The sequence below is a fragment of the Octopus bimaculoides genome, chromosome 9 (assembly GCF_046866305.1).
Source record: "Octopus bimaculoides isolate indiv1 chromosome 9, ASM4686630v1, whole genome shotgun sequence".
NCBI classification, from domain to species: Eukaryota; Metazoa; Mollusca; class Cephalopoda; order Octopoda; family Octopodidae; genus Octopus; species Octopus bimaculoides.
This window is the reverse complement of record NC_142936.1, coordinates 33884636-33904102: the sequence shown is the minus strand read 5'-3', so window position 1 is coordinate 33904102 and position 19467 is coordinate 33884636. Positions and strand designations below refer to the sequence as shown.

Here is a 19467-nt window from a genome sequence, read left to right as displayed (position 1 = left end):
TGTCATAGAGGCAGCCTTATTCCTGCTGCTCCTGTTAATAATATAACTAAAAGAAAATACTCAGGGGAGCCTTCTGTGTACTAAATATATATATATATATATATATATATATATGACAAGTTTGAAATCTAATTCTAGCCTCAACATGACAAGTATTTCTCTATGGTTTATCTTTCTATGGGCATAAAATAGGGGGTTGATCTGATTATACCCTACATAACATTACCTTTCAAATTACCTAAATTTTGGGGCAATAAAAGAGATAGAAATTGGGTGGATTTGTCTTTAATGCCAACCAGTCAAAACAACAGACCCATTTTAGTTTTATTAGACTTGCTCATTAAGCATTTACTTTACAGTTGCCCCAGACTAACTCTGTAAGCCTTCCCCTACCCATATAATAGCAAGAATTTTTTGCTTGGCTGATTTATAGTATTATCAGGGCTCCCTTTGTAATTAAAGAATTTACCCTCTATCATGGTTTCTCAACCATAGTGAAGATGGCACGTCTAGAAAGCATAGTTGTATAAGACCTTTTCCTCTTGTTAGCTAACTTCATCTCAACATAACCTTCATTCACTGCAGATTTGATTTCCAACTTAACATAATGGAGAAATGAGGTTTCTTAACTGTAATGAAGTCAACCCATCTTGGTAATTGGGCTCTGTAAACACACTCAATAGTATCTGAAAAAGGTTTTGCTTTTATTATGTAGAGGAGGTGTGGGCATTGTTAATAGCAGCAAAGATCCTTCATTAAGGAGAACAACAATTCTGGATACAAATTGATATATGTTAGAGAGAACTTTATCTCTGTTGCAAACAACTTGTGCTAGTTCCTCAGTAAAAAGCACACAGTCATTGTTATAAGATGATTGGTGAAAAGAAGGATATATAGTTGTAAAAACGATGCCAAAATCACAAAAATACAATTCATAATAAAAGATTGGTGGGTTTTTTCTCTGTACTGTATGTGCAAAGAATCATATTAAATGGTGAGACAATTAACAAGATCCTTTGCACATGAACCCATGCTAGTATGAAAAAAGAAAAAGGATGTTAAATGAGGTTGATGTATAATGATAATGATGATGTCAATGATGGCAGTGGTGGTGACAATAATTGTTAGACTGACAATATTAATAACTTAACATTTTCAGTAATAAATTCTACACAAAAATACATTTCTTACCTTGTTTTGAAAAATGCTATGGAATTTCCCCATTTCTTCCAAAATCATATAGATATCACAGTTGAAATGTTGTGACTTTGACTTAGGTCTAATTTAGCTTCAGGATAGTTAAAAACTGCATATTCTTTCACTCAGACTTCAATTTTGCCAGAATAAATCACCTTATGTTATAGATGGAAGTGATAAATAGAATGCAAGGAAAATTACATAACACACCTTTTGAAATAAATATATTTTATATAAAATTATATTTCTAGCCTTGCTGTAAAGCAATTTAAAGGTTAACCCCTATAGAGTGTAAATGAGTCTAACAACCAAAGTATATTGATTTCAGCATAGTTGGTTGCTATCCGGTCTCAGTGTAATGAGAGCCACACATGCTCTTTTTATTTGGAATATTAATACAGGTGCAAAAATAATTGTGGTTTTCACCCATCAACTTTAAAGCAGTATATTTCAGATAAAAAAAACGTTTTATTAATAGAATATACACATTTTTGTCAATAAGCAACAAATCTTTTGATTCTGGTATCATAGAATTCTGGAGTCGTGGAACTGATGAATCCTAACTGCTTTGCTGCTGCTTAGTTGTTGAAGGAAGTTATTGAAGTATTTGAAAAAATGATAGTCAGTTGAAGAAAGGACTGAAAAGTAAGCTGAGTGAAGTAGAGTTTCATAGTGCAGTTCATTCGATTATTTTCAAGGTCCTTTGCCAGGTATGTAGTTGGGCATTATCATGGAAAAGAATTGGTCTTCTTCGATTAACCAATGCTGGATGCAAACATTACAGTTTTTGATGCAATTTGTTGATTTCTTGGTAATACTTCTGTTGTATTCCATACAACACCTCTTGTTTCATTGATCATTCACTTTTAGCACATATTTCATGTTTATTTTTGTTGTGTGTTTCATATACATTTGCCTGCATATATGTAATACCGAACTCTGTTAAACACCCTCAGTTGAATAAATAAAAGTTTTAATTTGTTGCAATTCTGTTCCTCTTTGTCTGGCGTGGGGGCATAGATTTCTGGACAGAATTACTAGTTTCTATAAGAACTCGATTCAGAAAAACCTGACCACAACAATGCTATACCAGCTGACCACATAAGTGTTACTATAGAATTTCTTGTTCTTGTTACAACAATATTATTGTCAGAAGTGGGGTTGCCTCCCACAGTAGGATCTGAATTTCTATATTTGAAAATTATTCATAGTTAATTTCATCCTTATTATTATTTGTTTGTGTGTTTTTTCTATCAACTTCTCACCATTATTCATATAATTATCATAATTTTTATCATAAATAGTTACAATTTTGTCAAATTTACAATAATTCTATTCAAATCAAAGCAAAAGTTTGCCTCGTTGCAATTTATTAAAATGCCATGATCCACAAACTTTTTCAATATTCTATCAAATGAAAGAACAATTACAAATTAATAACACACAAATAGAGTATATGCAGAAACAACAACAACAAAGACTGGCAAATATGTTTTCTTTATTTCTGAAAACCATTGCTGACTAGCTAAAAAAAAATTTGCCACTAGTGCTCTTTAAAAAAAAAAAAAAAAAACTGTAAGCATGATACCTGGGAAAATTATCTTGACCATCTTAATGTGCATACAATGTTGTAGATGATGATAAATACAAATCATATTCATGATTGTGAATTGGATATCAAACAGATGACTTAATAACCCAGATATTTAGTCTTGAAGAAAGAGGTAAAGTTTTGTATAAAGTAATTACGGAAAAGTTGACAGAACATTTTTAAAAAGTACCAAAAGGTCTTGAATATTCTGATTGCTTTTGATATATTTTACTAATGTGTAATGAATATAGGTCATTTATATCAAGATTGCATTTGTAAAATGAGACTATTGATACATGATTGTGAATTTAAAGATAAATTTTTTGAATATTGTTGCCTGGCTGATACGTGATGGAACTGTTACACAAACAAATTCACTGATCTCGTCTATATAACAAGAATCCATAACTCAATGATATATTAAAAGTCACCAAATATATAATTCAAGCATTAGCAACCAAGACATTAACTGTATTTTTACAATGTCATGAATTATATAAAAGAATTCAAAGCTACTCATCATAATTGAAACAAAAATAATAAAAATAAAATCAATCTACTGATGGAAAAGCTGTTTAGAATATTTGTCAGAAAAGGAAAGCTTGTCCATATAATCATAAAATATAGTGAATGTATGCATGGTATCAAATTGAAACTATAATAATTTCAAATCTGATAAAAATATTGAACAAATTATAAAAATGACAGTTGCGGAAAAAAATTGAAGGTAATTCTGTATCGTAAAATTTATACCAAGAAGAAATTGATAATCAATGATGAATTTATTAAAATCAAATTAGAGCCTCATGCTTGCTGGAACCTTAATTAATGTAAATGCATACAAACTGCTCTGATCTCCAACATTAGAACCTGTTTAATAAAAATGCTTATTTAGGCTTAAAATTGGAAATAAGCACTCACAAATTTAGAGGCCATTGTAATTGTTTCTGAGATAAGTTTAGATTTATTTGAAATGAATTGGTTAAAAACATTTAATGTCACTATTATTTATGCTTACTATTGCTTGGATTGTTAATAATGTTGAAAATCAGCTGATTTGAATGGTAGAATGCCAGTCAGGTTTACAAATGTAGATTTGTGTCCCATGAGCAGCCTTCAACTTTTTCTATCCAAAAAGTGGTTTTAACTCAATATTTAAATATTATTGAGAGCTTTATCTGCTTCGAGATTCACCATTTCAAAATGAATTAGAAATAAAATCAGCAATTTATGTGCTAAGTATCTAGAAGTAATTTCACCTGGATTTCACACAAACATGCAAGCCAGAATTCAACTATATCCATATATGATACCAATTTATTGGAATGCCAGACTATAACTGTTTTCAAAAGCTAAATGGTAAAAGAAGAATTGGTAAGTGAAATACTACTGTATGTACATAGGAACCAATTACAGGGACTGCATTGTGCCAGTTGTTATTTGGAAAGCAAATGGCAAAGTTTTAAAGTTACCTTAAGCACTCATATTGGAGATAATTGCTACTTAATACTCAGATACGATGAGTTATTCCATTCAACATAGATTTTAAAAGTGTATTTTTACTAATTAATTTAACAAAAGAATCACAAAGATTATTTATAGTCTTTAAAAATACAAATGAATGACATAATTTCTTTTATGCCTACCTCATTGAAAAGATTATCAAAGAAGACTATCAAAGCTATTAAAAACAAAACCAACTCTGAAAAATATGAATGAGGTGATAGCTTTTGTTTTGAAAGTCAGATATTGCATAATACGAGTTAGTGTTGGAGCAGTAGAGTTGAATGATCATTGGCCCAAACATTAGAAATATTGGGTGCACATCAATGGCAATACTCACAAATAGATAAAGAGACTTACATCATCCATCATCATTGTCCTCATCATCATTTAATATCCAGCTTCTATGTTGGCATGGGTTGGATAGTTTGAGAGTGATTGATGATTTGGAGAACTGCATCATGCATCAAGGTCTGCTTTGGCATTGTTTCTATGACTTGATGACCTTTTTAATGCCAACCAGAATTCTGAGTGTACCAAGCGGTTTATTTCATGGTACCAGTACCAATGATAACCACCTTGTAACTTACAAGGCTATGCTAGAGGGGGAACAGAAGAGAGAGAGAGCATGGACAATGATCCTAGGTGGAGGGATGAGAGAATGGTAAGGTGGGGGTTGAAAGAAGGTAGAGAACAGGGGAAAGGGAGGGAATTAATGACAGTTGTGAAAAAGAGGGATAGAGTTAAAAAGATAAGGTGGGGTCCAGGGCTGTCCAACATGGTAAAAGGCAGGAATCCATGAGGGAAAGGGGAGCAGTTGATTAGGATAGAGGGGAATTCTAAGTGAGTCATTGAAGGAAAAAGAAGTGTTGGAGTTGTGTGGGTATGTCAGAGAGGGAATCGATGGAAAAGATGTGGTGTTGAGGAGGCAGAGAACCTGTAAGTGAGAGGGCTGTGAGAGCAAAAGAGGCAGAGAGAAAAGGATGTAAAGTATTATATTGCAGAGAACCATGAGAAGTATGAAGAAGTGCAATATGTGAATACTGCAAGGACATTGTAAATAGAAAGAAAGGAGAGAGAGTGGAGGGGAAAAGAAACTTGGTGAGTGTAGTAAGAGTAAGGGAAAGAAAGGCTAGAAGATATTCTAGAGGTTTAAGGGTGGGTAGTGAAATAAAGGTAAAGAAAGGTGTTGGGTGGTATTATAGGTAACTTGAGAGAGTGTGCTATGGATGATGAGGAGATGGTAGTCCTGGAGAAGAGATATAAAGTGATAGACAGTAAGGTGGGCTTAGTGAGAGCGGTATATATCTATTGAGTTGGACTATAAGTTCATACTGTTTTTTAAGTACAATTCAAAAACAATATTTAGATATTTATATGTATCTTTATTCAGACATATATCCCATTTTGTTCCACTACCTTTCACCATCTTTGAGGCAGCTTCACAATTCCATCCTCCCAGTACTTGGCATCTTTCTGGATCATGAACTGATCTACGTGATCTTTACAATCTTTCAAAGAATTGAAGTTCTTCCTGTTAAAAGACATTTGTAGGGATTGATATAAATGGTAATCCAAATGTGAAAGGTCAGGTGAGTAGGGTGGGTGCGGTAGGATGTCCCAACCAAGCTGTACCAATTTTTGCTAGGTCTGCTAAGAAACATGAAGTCTTCAATTCTGGACGTTTTTCATCGATTACCTTCTTTAACCCTTTAGAATTTAAACCAGCCCAAATATTCTACCAGCTTTATGTTCAAACTGGCCAGATCTGGCTTCTCATACCTACTCTGCAATGTCATTCTAAAAATAAACAACCACATCATAAAAATCTTGAAGCTATAAGATAATGCATGATGAATTCAAAACAATGTCAATAAATATGCATTACATCTGACAGTAAATCTTAATGTTAAAGAGTTAATTAATCTAATTGGAAACAATAATTGTCTAAATCCAATGTCTGATTTTGTGGAAGAAGCTCATGATAAACAATGCCTTTCTAATCCCACCAGATACAGAACATTACCTTCTTCAGACACTGACTGGTTTTTTGGAGTGATTAAAGGTGGCTGATTTCACTTTCTCTGGGGCCTTTTTGTGCTCCACATTGTTGTTAACACTCCATTTTTCATCACTTGTGATTGTTCTTTTCAAAAATGGGTAATTTTTGTTGTGTTTGAGCAGAGAATTGCAAATAGAAATGCAGTCCATGAAATCTTTTTCTGTTAATTTGTAATGCACCTAAACATCATAGCAATTCATATATCTAAGTGTTTTTAAAAGTCATATGATGTATGTGGAGTATTTCTATGATGTTGTATGTTGTGTGACATAGATTGTTTTTGATTGGTCGTTATCAATAACTGTAGGCCTGCCATTTTTACCTCAGATGAAAATTTTCCCTCCTCAACCTAGTGAACCTCTTACAAACACTTCTCTCGGTTATTTGTACCATCTCCATTAGCTGTATTTTTTTTTTTTTTCTTGCTGTTTGCACAGCATTTTTTTTCCTTTCCAGAAATAAAAGTTCATCAAATGATGAAAATTTATCTCATAAAAACAGTAGAAATAGACTATCTGCATAATAATCATATAGAAAGCCATGTTGAAATGTATGTCATATGCTCCTGTTAAGTGAGAAATGAAATCATAACCCTACCAATTGAAAAATGGTGTGGACTTTTGTTCCAACCCAATACAAACATATAATACCCATGCGTATATGTGTTACAGCTTCTTGGTCACTACCCTTGTTTTAGAGTGCATATTAGGGTGAACTGGTCTTCTGTAGCAACATATATTGCCAGCCAGTATAATCATTTGTCACTTCCATAAGGTAAAACATCTTCAGGTTAGTCTTTGCCACTTCATCTTAAGTCTTCCTTGGTCTCTATCTTCTGCACATTTCACTAACTTAGATTGCTCAGCACTTATATGCAGCATGTATACACACCACATGCCAGTACCAGTGCACCTTGCTCTTTTGTGCACCACTCCCAATTCCTCTTATATCCAATTCTTCTCTTCAGTGAGTCTGCATGAACACTGAAGGGTTCTTGCAGACTAACATTGTTCATCCATCAGAGAATGTTACTTTGTTTCTTTCTAATCTTTGAAATCTTCTGTATTCAAAATCTATGTCTCACTACCATATAGCATTGCAGTTCTAACACAATTCCTTTACTCTGAAAGAAAAAACTTTTCTTACCAGCAGTCTTTGAAAGCTTCTGCATCTGACAAAGCTTACTTATGCTGTTAATCTGCTTAGTCTCCTACCTCTTGTGTACCCATAGCTTTCGTTGGGTATAGTATATGGCGTTTATATGCCTCCTTTTCTTATTTCTTTATTGCCCACAAGGGGCTAAACATAGAGGGGACAAACAAGGACAGACAAAGAGATTAAGTCGATTACATCGACCCCAGTGCATAACTGGTACTTAATTTTATCGACCCTGGCGGAATTTGAACTCAGAATGTAACGGCAGACGAAATACCGATAAGCATTTTGCCCGGCATGCTAACGTTTCTGCCAGCTTGCTGCCTTTGGCATTTATATTCCTCCTTTTCTACTTATTAGTAGGTATCACTATGGATTTTTGAAAATATTTAAATATAATTTTCACTGTACTTTTTTTTTTGAAGAGCACCCCAAAAGAAATATTTTGATATTTCATTTGTGAAATTAGGATGAATATTTTAGGAAATATGACAATTCGAATGACCAGCAAATTAGTAGAAATCTTCACTAATTAGCCTAAATGAATAATTAAGCCATATTTGTAATGTCATATCTTTGAAACTGAAGTGATAATCATTTTCAAATTGCACAAATTTGTAGTGTTCATGGGATAGCAGTTGCTTATTTTTTTCAGGTTCTTAGAGAGGAAACTTTTTTGCAGGGGCTATTTAAAAAAATATTTATGTAAAGACTACTGTAACAAACAGTCATTTTTGTGGTGTTTTCAAACCTAGCCAAATCCAAAAGCCCAAGCCACAGTGACTTGAGTTTTGGCACTAAATAAATCTTAAGATTTTGGGACATGATACCATTTCAATAAAATTGTAATGGACTACTGAAAATAGCTATAAATGGGCAGAGTTTCAGATCAGGATGCCCATATAAGTTAGATTTTCTCTGTTTTGATGGAGATTTTTCCAATTTATTTTTCATCACAGCCTGGGAAATGATGAGAGAAGTTTTGAAAATTTATGACTTTTTAAACCTCATCCCCAGTCTTTACTCCATTTCAGACTTATTTTGGCCAAGTTTTTTTGCACTGCACTTTTAAAAAACGATGGGAGAAGCTTTTTTGGTAAATTCTTTTTTACCAAAATATATATTTTGAAAATATTTTTGGACGGAAAGGTGTGGGATTAAAGGGAGATTTAGCTGGTGATTTCAGCACATCCCACGACCACCTGGAACCTTTCTCAGAATTGCATGTAGATCCAGATTAACAAACAAACAAAAGGTGAAAACTAATTCCTTGCTTTAGTATTAAAAACATAGATTAAAGGCATTAAAACATCTGTAACTTACATCAAACTTGTTAGTTGAAGAGAAAAAGAAAATTCAAACTCAAAATGAATCAGCACTGGCCAGGTTGTTGAACAGTACATATACAGAAAGCATACACAGCTGGATGGCTTAGGTCAGATCATTTGAGTGCTTTACCAGTAGTACTGAATATCATACATGAGAGACAAACTTTTAGTTGATATGCTGGCACCCCAAAACTTTAACCTGTTGCAGTATTAGTGGATAATATAAAGTTTATTCTGCAAATTGTATTTAAATTATTTAACTTCATCTTAAACTTGATTTTTGCAGGTTCCATGCATGTTTGTAGAATCTATGCTGGAAGTTCACAAAAAATATACAGAATTGATACAAAGTGTTTTCAATAATGATCAGAAATTTATCCAAGCACTGGATAAGGTAATTATATGATATTATTTCTACTTTCTTTTTCATTTATTTAGATATATTTGATAATTCTGTTCAGATAGAGTTTTATTTTTTGCAAAATATGTTTATACGGATGAGTAAGTATTTTTCTATGGACAAACTACCAAATCTACACTAATAACTTCAACTTTTTTATGGTTTTTATTGAAATGGGAATGAGGATAATATTTTAGAGTAATGCTATCTGCTGCAGCAATACTTTTAATTTTGCATGTTTCCATATATTAAGTTCTTTACAAATATTGCTTCTAACTGATGGCGATCCTATCTAGGCAATGCCAGATTAGCATTTTATCAAATGTAGTATATACAACTTGCTCTGTATTCATGGAAAACTATTACATAAGGAAGGAATGTCATAAGTTGGGTTTTAGATTGCTTCAACAATGATTATATGTTCATTCATGTGTATGTATTCGTGTGTGTGTGTGTGTGTGTGTGTGTGTGTGTGTGTGTATTATATATGTATGTATATATATTATATATGTATATGCCAGGATGCAAGGAGCAGACCAATCTGGAAAAGAAGGATTTGGAAACTTAAGGACCCTTCATGTGCTCAGAGATTTAGGGACATCCTAATTGATAAATTTGATGAGAGGGAGGAGGAACTACAAACTTTTAACATAGAGGGCAACTTGAAATTCCTGCAGGACAGCTTGCTGAGTACCACAGACCAAATCTGTGGGTGGTGTGAAGTCCCAACCAGACCTTGGGTAACATAGTAATGAAACAATGTGGTAGACAGGGCCATTAGAGCAATGAAACAGGACTGGAAGAGGGGGAGTAGCAGAGAACTGAATCAGATAGGCAGAAGGAATGCTAGAAGACAAGTATATCTAACCAAGGGAGAATCAGAAAAGAAATTTGCCTATGTTCAGTGACATGAGGACCAAAGAACTGAAGTGTTTCCAATTGCAAGACAGTGTGTGAGAGAAAATTATGAATGTTATGACTGATAGTGCATTTGCATGTAATGATTCTGCAAAGAAAGAGGCTTTGAGATGCCATTATGAAAGACTGCTGAATGCGGAGAATGAATGGGAAGAGGAGACTCTGACAAATGTTGACCCAGTTGGGGGACCAGCAACCCGAATCAGTAGTACCTTGGTAGATAAAACAATTAAGGATATGAAGGCAGGGAAAGCCTCCAGTCCATGAGGAATCACCGTTGTGATGCTTAAAATATCTAGCTGTGTGGGTTATGGTCTAGTCGCCCATATTGTAAATCAGGTGGTTCATGAAGGAGTCATACCCAATGACTAGTTTAGCAGCACCATAGTCAACTGCTCCAAAGGTAAAGGTGATGCATTAGATACGAATAATTACAGAGGTATCAAGTTGTTGGATCAGATAATGAAAGTCACAGAGAAGTCATAGCCCAACTAATTAGGGAGAGAGTTTAGACGAGATGCAGTTTGGATTTGTGCCAGGGAAAAGCACCACTGATGCTATATTTCTGGTAAGACAGCTGCAGGAGAAATACCTAGCCAAAGACAAACCCCTCTACTGGCCTTTGTTAACTTAGAGAAAGCCTTTGACAGGGTCCCTAATCCCTTATCTAGTGGTCAATGTGGAAACTAGGATAGACAAGTGGTTGGTGAGAGCTGTACAAGCTATGTACAGGGATGCTACCAGTAAGTTGAGGGTTGGCAATGAGTACAGCGAAGAATTCAGGGTACAAGTAGGGGTTCACCAAGGATCGGTGCTCAGTCCCCTCTTGTTCATCATTGTCCTCCAGGCAATAACAGAGGAATTCAAGACAGGTTACTCCTGAGAGCTCCTCTATGCTGATGACTTTGCTCTTATAGCTGAATCACTACCTGAATTAGAGAAGAAGTTCCAGGTATGGAAGCAAGGTCTAGAATCAAAGGACCTTAGAGTTAACCTAGCAAAACCCAAAGTCTTAGTAAGTAGGAAGGCAGACAAATCACAAATCCCTTCATGTAGATGGCCCTGCTCAATCTGTGGAAAAGGTGTAGGGAGAAACTCCATAAAATGTACCCAGTGTAAGCTTTGGACACATAAAAGGTGCAGCAACATCAGAGGAAGGTTAACAGGGAAACTAGATTTTGTTTGAGGAAGATGCACAGGTAAAATAAACGCTGAAAATCTGCAGAAAATAGACTCAATCAACTGTCAGGGGGGCAAGCTAGAGGTAGTAAATAGCTTCTGTTATCTTGGTGACCAAGTTAGTAGTGGAGGGGGATGCTCCGAGAGTATAGCTGTAAGAATAAGATTAGGCTGGGCAAAGTTCAGAGAGTTCCTGCAGCTGCTGGCAACAAAGGACCTCTCAGAGTGAAAGGCAGATCGTATGATGCCTGTGTGTGAACAGCCATGCTACATTGCAGTGAAACATGAGCTGTGACAGCTGAGGACATGCGTAAGCTTGAAAGAAATGAAACCAGTATGCTTTGCTGGATGTGCAATGTCAGTGTGCATGTTTGACAGAGTGTAAGCATTTTGAGAGAAAAGTTAGGCAATTTGGAAAGCCTCTCTCCCAATACATAAAAGGAAAAATTGGAAAAGATTTTTGGACAACTACTTCATCCTCTGGAATGACAACATAGATAAACTCCTGGAATTCAAAACACTTGTAGGAAAAGTGATTAGCACTTGCTAGGTGCTTCACAATTCCATACATAGTTCATGGAAGGAAAAGGCGAGGACAAGATCTCTCTGAATAAATAACATTAATAATTTATTTTGTCTGAATAAACATTCCATCTCTGGTTAGCGGTAGCCATGAATGCCTAAGTGAAGAAGCAGCAGGGTTGGTAGTTAGACACAAAGTAATAAGGCATTCTCACAGACTTGCAGTGTCGCTCGCCATTAAAGGTCTCATTCTTGACGGAGCTGCTCTAAGTTGCATACTGCTCGGTCAGAAGCCGTGATCAAAGAGAGTGAATGGTGGTGAATCCTAGCTGCTAATGATGATTGCACATGCGCATAAGGGGCTTCCGTCAGGGCTTCGGAAAGCTCTAATCCTTGCACATGCGTAGATGAATGTTCCAACATGGCGTCTAGAACCATGCATCACTACAAGGCTCCCCCTTGAGTGCGGAAGCCCGAAAATAGAAAGAGTGTAGTGGCGCCAGAAACAAGATGGCTACCGATCACCCACAAAATATGACAAGTCAAAAAAAAATAATTACAATATAAATGAGCATGCACAAAATTTTTTTTACAAAATGTTCAATAGCAAAACATTGAAACTGTCCAGTACACAAAAGAACACCTGTCTGTCACAGGAAACACAAAAGAGAATGTCAAATATAAATAGTCTTTGCAAGTTTCTTGGGCCAGTGAACAGTTTGGCCAGTCCTGGTGACATAGGGTCTGCTCGAGGCAGGTTGCAACGACGAAGGTGGTGTTGTAGGTGCTGGTGTTGTCAAGGGTACATGTGTAGGTGATGGTGTGGTCAAAGGTGCATGTGTAGGGGATGGTGTTGTCAAGGGTGCATGTGTAGGTGATGGTACTGTGAAAGGTGCTTATGTAGGTGATGGTGTTGTCAAAGGTGCATGTGTAGGTGATGTCAAGGGTGCATGTGTAGGTGATGGTGTTGTCAAAGGTGCATGTGTAGGTGATGGTGTTGTCAAAGGTGCATGTGTAGGTGATGGTGTTGTCAAAGGTGCAGGTGATGGTGTTGTCAAGGGTGCATGTGTAGGTTCAAAGGTAGGCGTGGCAGCAGTGTCATCGAAAGATGTGGACACCTCAAAATATGCTCTTTTAAGCCGATCTACAGAAACGGTCTCCGTACGACCATTCATATTGATCGTAAAAACTTTGTGTGCGAGAAAGCACACGAAAGGGTCCTTTGTAAGGAGAAGCAAGAGGTCCCTTAACAGACTCATCCCGAACAAAAACATGTGACCAAGAGTCAATATCTGATTGGACATTTGAGGGTGGAGATTGGTCCCGGGAACCCATGGGCGGAAGATTAGAAAAATAGGTGCAAAGTCTGGCGACGTACGACGCCGGATCATGAAGCTGTGAAATGTCTGGCACCAACATCGTGAAATGTCTGGCACCAACATCGTACCAGGCAATGCTAGTGTGGTACCATACAGCAGCTCTGCAGAGGAGAAACCCAGGTCTGCCTTGACAGCAGTACGACAGCCAAGAAGCACAATTGGCAGAAATTCAGTCCAAGACTGCGGATGTGGAGAGGCATGTAGAGCGGCCTTGAGCTGTCTATGAAACCATTTGACATGTGATGCACACCTAGGATTCGTAACAATTCACGAAATAAATGTACTGTTGAACCTTGGAATGCTGGCACTTGGGACAAGTGTGTGTCCAAGAAGTAATCATGCGACGCATATTTGGCCAGAAAAAATGAGCAGTGATAAGCTTCAGTGTAGCAGCAATGCCTGGATGCGACAAGGAATGCAGGGCCTCAAACACTGAGCATTGGTGATTCTCAGGGACTAGTGGCCTGGGAGAACCAGTAGAGGTATCACAAAGAATAGTGCCTTCAGCTGAGCAACAGGAGAACTTGGGCGAAGTTAAATCTAACTTCACTAAAGCTGGTTGGTCCTGCGAAATGGCAGTCAAGTCGATTGTAGCAGGAGATGAAAGAGAACAGACTAGAAGATGAGAAAGAGCGTCAGCAGGAACATTCTCTTTCCCAGGTATATGAAGAATGTCACTGGTAAATTGTGAAATAAAATCCAAGTGACGGAAAGCACGAGGCGAGAGTTTGTCCGTCTTAGATGATAGGATAACTGTAAGAGGCTTGTGATCGGTATAGATCACAAAATCTCGACCTTCAAGCTGATGCTGGAAATGATGAACTGATAGATAGATTGCTAAGAGCTGATGACCAAACGTGCTGTATCGCCGCTCAGCTGGTTATAATTGACGAGAAAAGAAAACCAAAGGTTGAGTTCGGTCATCCACTGTGTGTTGCAGCACAGCGCCAATCACAAGTGTCCGATGCATCCACAGAAAAGCATCAGGAACCAGATGTGCAAGCAAAGGAACAGAAGCTCTTTCCTTCTTGATTGACTCAAAAGCAGATAACGCCTCAGCTGAGAGGGTGATTTGACTGTCCTTTCTAGAGGTGTTTTTTAGTAGCTGGGTTAAAGGAAATAGCTTGTCCGCACATCTGGGTATAAAACGTCTATAAGAATTTACCATACCTAGAAAATGGTGCAACTGATACAAAGAAGGAGGTGCAATGCGTTGAATTGCATCGACTTTGGACGAGAGAGGTTTGATGGCACTCGAGTCAATATGATGTCCCAGAAATTCAAGAGAAGATTGCCCGAAAATACACTTATCAGGATTAATATGCTCACCATAGGCGCGAAGACACTGTAAAAGCTGAGACAAATGCCGGAGATGATTCTTACGTGTGTCGCTTGCAATGAGTATGTCATCAATGTAAGCAAACACAAAATCAAGTCTGCGGACGACTTTGTCAATGAAACACTGGAATGTACTGGTAGCGTTCCGCAACCCAAAACTAATATATAGAAACTCAAAACAACCAAAAGGAGTGGTAATGGCAGTTTTTGGAATATCGGTTGGGTTGACCGGTATCTGATGATTGGCGCAAATGAGGTCAACTTTAGAAAAGATGGTACAGCCATGGAGATTTGCTGAAAAATCCTGAAGGTTTCTTACAGGATATCGGTCAGGTACCGTAACTACATTAAGACGCCTATAATCCCCCACTGGGTGGAAATCAGAATCCCCTTTACATGCCAAATGAAGGGGAGATGCCCAAAGGCTGGTGGAGGGGCGCATCGGGCCAAGTTGGAGCATGTGCTCAAACTCGGCATGAAAAACAGGTGGCCCAGTGGTGGTAATAAAATGGAGGGTTGAGTGCGTGGGCTTTTCCGAATGAAAAGTATGATCCACTAGCTCTGGAAAGGAAATCAAAAGAGAATGAAAAGCATCTCCAGCGGTGGCAACAAAAAATTCCAGGCTAAGAATCGCATTGGTAGAACCTCTGGTCAGCGTAGAGAGTGATGTGGAACCATCGACAGGCCTCTGTTGCCTGACATCTACCAATAGATTAAAGTGGTTCAAAAAATCATCGCCCAGAATAGGATGCGGTATGTCAGCTATGACAGAAACCTATTGAAAATCTCGATGAAGATTGGAATCCAGGCATAAAGAAATCTGACCAAAAGTAGCAATGGAAGACGAGTTGATTGCATGCAAAACAATGCCAGAACGCTTAGGCCTGTCTGCAGTGAGATGAAGAGGCCAAATACTGCAAGAAGAACCGGTATCAACCATGAAGAGTTTCTTAGACACCAAATCTTTTACGAAGAATGCACGATAAGTAGAAAATGAAGAGGAGGAAGTTGGCGTGCTCAATTCCTCTGAGACTCGTTTCCCAACAACTTAAAGCTACAAGGCTGAATACATTTGTGGGCTTTTTCTGCAAATCTTGCATGGTACCAATACAGACTGGAGTGTGACAGAGGCATGAGAGGTAGAACGACTGCAACTACGAGAACGCGAAAAATGCTGGTTATCTCTGCACAGTGCGTCCATCTGCCGTGTGAGCGCATCTAGCTTCTCAGAAACCTCGTCATGTGACGAGGGAGAGGATTTAACAGAGGTTGTTGAAGAAACCTCAGAACATGCACAAGCCCTACGTGATGAGGGCTGTACGGAAAATTCCAAAATTTTCTCCGCCATAGTGGCGATCTGGTCAATGGTATTATTCTCAAGAGCTGTGGCTAAAATCGCCTGTACGTTCAATGGCAACCTAGAAAAAAATATTTTGCGCAAAAGAGGTGCATCAGCAGGATCATCACTCAATTCGCACAGTCGGCGCAAAAACTGTGATGGGGTTCTGTCTCCCAATACCTCGTCTGCCATCAATTCTTTGAAACGACTCTCCACGGATCTAGTATTACAGTGCGAAATCTCTGCCTTAACAGACACATAAGTGGCGTTTGGGTTGGGATCTGTAATTAGATCCCTAGCAGAGGTGGCGAGTGGTGCGGGTATGCCACAATACAAAAGATGCAACTGTTGTGTGGGAGAAACATCATGAGCCAAAAAGTAGGCTTCAATCTGCGCGAACCACAATGTAACATCTGCAAACGGAGGTAATATTGGCAGGGACATAATTTTTGTTCGGTCTTTCTTCTGTCTCTAACATTAACACCAATTTACAATGGAACACAACCAAGAGGAACACCAATTCCTAGACATACTGGTTAAAAAAATAAACCAAAAAAATATAAATGGACGTTTTTTAGAAAACCACAGACACTAAACAATATCTATTATTTAGCTCATGCCACCCGAGACATATCAAAACAAATATTCCCTTCAATCTTGGAAGAAGGATTTACACCATAGTATCCGAAAAAACCCCAAAAAACCAGAGAACTAAGATTGCAAGAGCTTAAAAATGTACTCCAGGACAGACATTACCCTATTCAACTCATAAATGGAGGGATTAAACATGCAAAATCGATTGACATAAAAACATTAAGAAAAGTTGAACACAATAACGCACCTTCTCTGTTGACAGATGTGCTGAACAACTGTAACTACAATTCCTAATCTTCCAATTATATCAGTTTGCTATTTGGATCTCAACGCAAGTATGACTAAATAAAGAAGCCTCGTTTATTGAAAAATATAAGCTGGAATTAAATATAAACCCAAATTGAAAATTAAAAGTTTACCCCTATTATTGTAAGAATCAAATGTAGACCAATATAAAAAATTGGAGATTTACTTCTCCTTTACTATAAAATACCTTGATTACCAATTATTCCCCCTAGCAAACAAAACATCTAATTCAGAAATTCATCCAAAACTCATAATTTGAAAAGTTATAATGAAACTGGTTATTGTGTTGGAAGAAAAGAATCTTATTTTGTACAATATTGTATTACATGGAATAATGCGAACAAGAGAAATAATATTCTTAAGATTATAAATCTGGAAAAGTACAGGACAAGTTATTACACCTGGAAAAGTTGAGGACAGTTTATAACATCTGGTAAAGTACAGAAAAAGAAAATTTTTACTTAAAATATTGCAGCTAAGGATAAAATTTCAAATAAAATATTTAGATTTAGAAAATATTAGCTTTTATTAAAACTAAAAATGTTATTACAAGTTATTACTCTTATTTGTTATTATTTGTTACTTCTATTAAAAATAATAAATAACTCAATTAAAATATTTTTTGTGCTTTAAAAAAATTCATTTTTTAAATTATTAATTAATAATTAGAAAGTTGCAAATAGGTTATAAAAAGTAATAGTAGTATATAATTAGTTAGTACAATAAATAGAATGATACAAAACTTAATTACATATTACAGTAAAATCTACCTATAACAACAAATTCACAGTAAAATTTGCTTGAGTTATTGCCTAAGTTATTGTGAAGTCTTCACATTTTTAATCTTGAACTATGCCTATTTTTTACACAATGAATTTACCTACCATATATACTATTCTACATTGCATAAAACTTTAGCTATATTGGTACTTTTGGTGCTTCTGGCTCTCATTTTTTAAGTATTCTAGTGTGTCAATATTTTAACAAAATGATTGTACCTTTTTTAATTATAATGTTACTTTGTAAATTAAAATCAAATAATTTTTTATATTCAAATTTTATCCTTGCAATATTTTAAGTAAAAATTTTTTTGTTCTGTACTTTACCAGATGTGATAACTTGTCCTGAACTTTTCCAAGTGTAATAACTTGTCCTGTACTTTTCAAGATTCATAATCTTAATATTATTTCTCTCGCTCACATTTTTCCATGTAATCCATGTTTTTTCCAGGCTGTGCTATTATGCTAATTAATAATGTTTCAAATGTGTCAATTAGTGGTGTCATTGATAATTTTTTCCTTACCTCAATGATGCTGGTGACATATTAAAAGTCCCCCTAGAATGCAAATGCCCAATTCTATCTCATTAATATCATTACTATTCTTTCATACTGGCAGCCTGAGTTTTTGCTGTTTCACGGTGCGAATGCCCTTCCCACCCCCACCACCTGTACTAGAAGTCTTTATCCTCTGACCTCTATCAGATGTCTTTCCCATGAACACCTCCAAAGGCTTAATATTCCCCCATTCCTACTTAGGGTTTATCTCCTATGTAATGTAGTGATTATGTAGCTCATAAAATGATGGTGTAGTGTATGCAGGTTGAAGGCTATTGTATGTTTATGAGTTCTGCCAAATGCGAGCTTTCTTTTCAAGTACATGACGCTGCTGTCTCCCATCCCAGGGTCTCACGGGCCCACACCTCCCACACCCTCAGAGTTCGCACACTGGTGAAATTGTTGAGATGCTTGAACAGAGACATGTAGATTTGTGCTGCATCCAAGAAGTAAGGTGGAGAGAAAGTTCTGCTAGAACATAGGTATAATATTTTCTGGGCAGGGAACAATGACAGGGTTGGAAGCTTGGGTATACTTCTTGAAATGGGTTGATAAGGTAATCAAGGTAGTCAGTTTGTGATAGAATACTTAAGATTAGATTAGTGCTGCAACATAGATTAACAACCATTATCTTGGCTTATACCCCTCAGCCAGGGCTACCTGATGGACAGAAAGACCGATTTTATGACACCCTCTTGCAGACTACCTTGTCGATGAGTGACAAGGACCTTCTCTTTGTGGCTGGCGAATTCAATGGGCATGTTGGACAACATGCAAGGGGCTTCCATGGTGTACATGGAGGCTATGGTTTTGGTTCCCGCAATGAGGAGGGAACCAGGCTGCTGGAGTTCTGCAATGCAAATGATCTTATGGTTTGCAATACTAACTTCAGGAAAGCTGCCAGTCACCTATTCACCTACTGGTTTGGTGGACACACTAGTCAAATTAACTACATCCTCGCCAGGAAATGGGAAAGATGGCTACTTATAAAATGCTAAAACCTTCCCAGGTGAAGAATGCACCCCACAACATAGATTAGTAGTTAGCGACTTCAGGATCAGGATCACATGATGTGGAAGGCAACTTGAGGTTTCTATGGGACAACCTGTTGAGGGCTACTGACTAGATCTGTGGATGGTGCAAAGTCCCCTCTCTGACCCAAGGTAACATGGTGGTGGAATAATGTAGTTGACAGGGCCATTAGGGAAAAGAAACAGGCATGGAAGGACTGGAAGAATGGTGGTAGCAGGGAATTGTATCAGATTGCCAGATGGGAAGCTAGGAGACAGGTTTACTTAGCCTGAGGGGAAACAGATAAGA

At 37.0% G+C, this 19467-nt stretch overlaps 1 protein-coding gene across 4 annotated transcripts in view; it reads left to right on the top strand.

Annotated features, from left to right (window-relative positions):
• LOC106883347 (cullin-2) overlaps window positions 1–19467 on the top strand; it is a 145837-nt gene that overhangs the window by 91924 nt on the left and 34446 nt on the right. For all 4 annotated transcript variants that reach the window (XM_052970572.2, XM_052970571.2, XM_052970574.2 and 1 more), the window contains one exon: window positions 9123–9230. In XM_052970572.2, the coding sequence (XP_052826532.1) occupies window positions 9123–9230 (108 nt within the window). The remainder of the gene's footprint in view (window positions 1–9122; window positions 9231–19467) is intronic.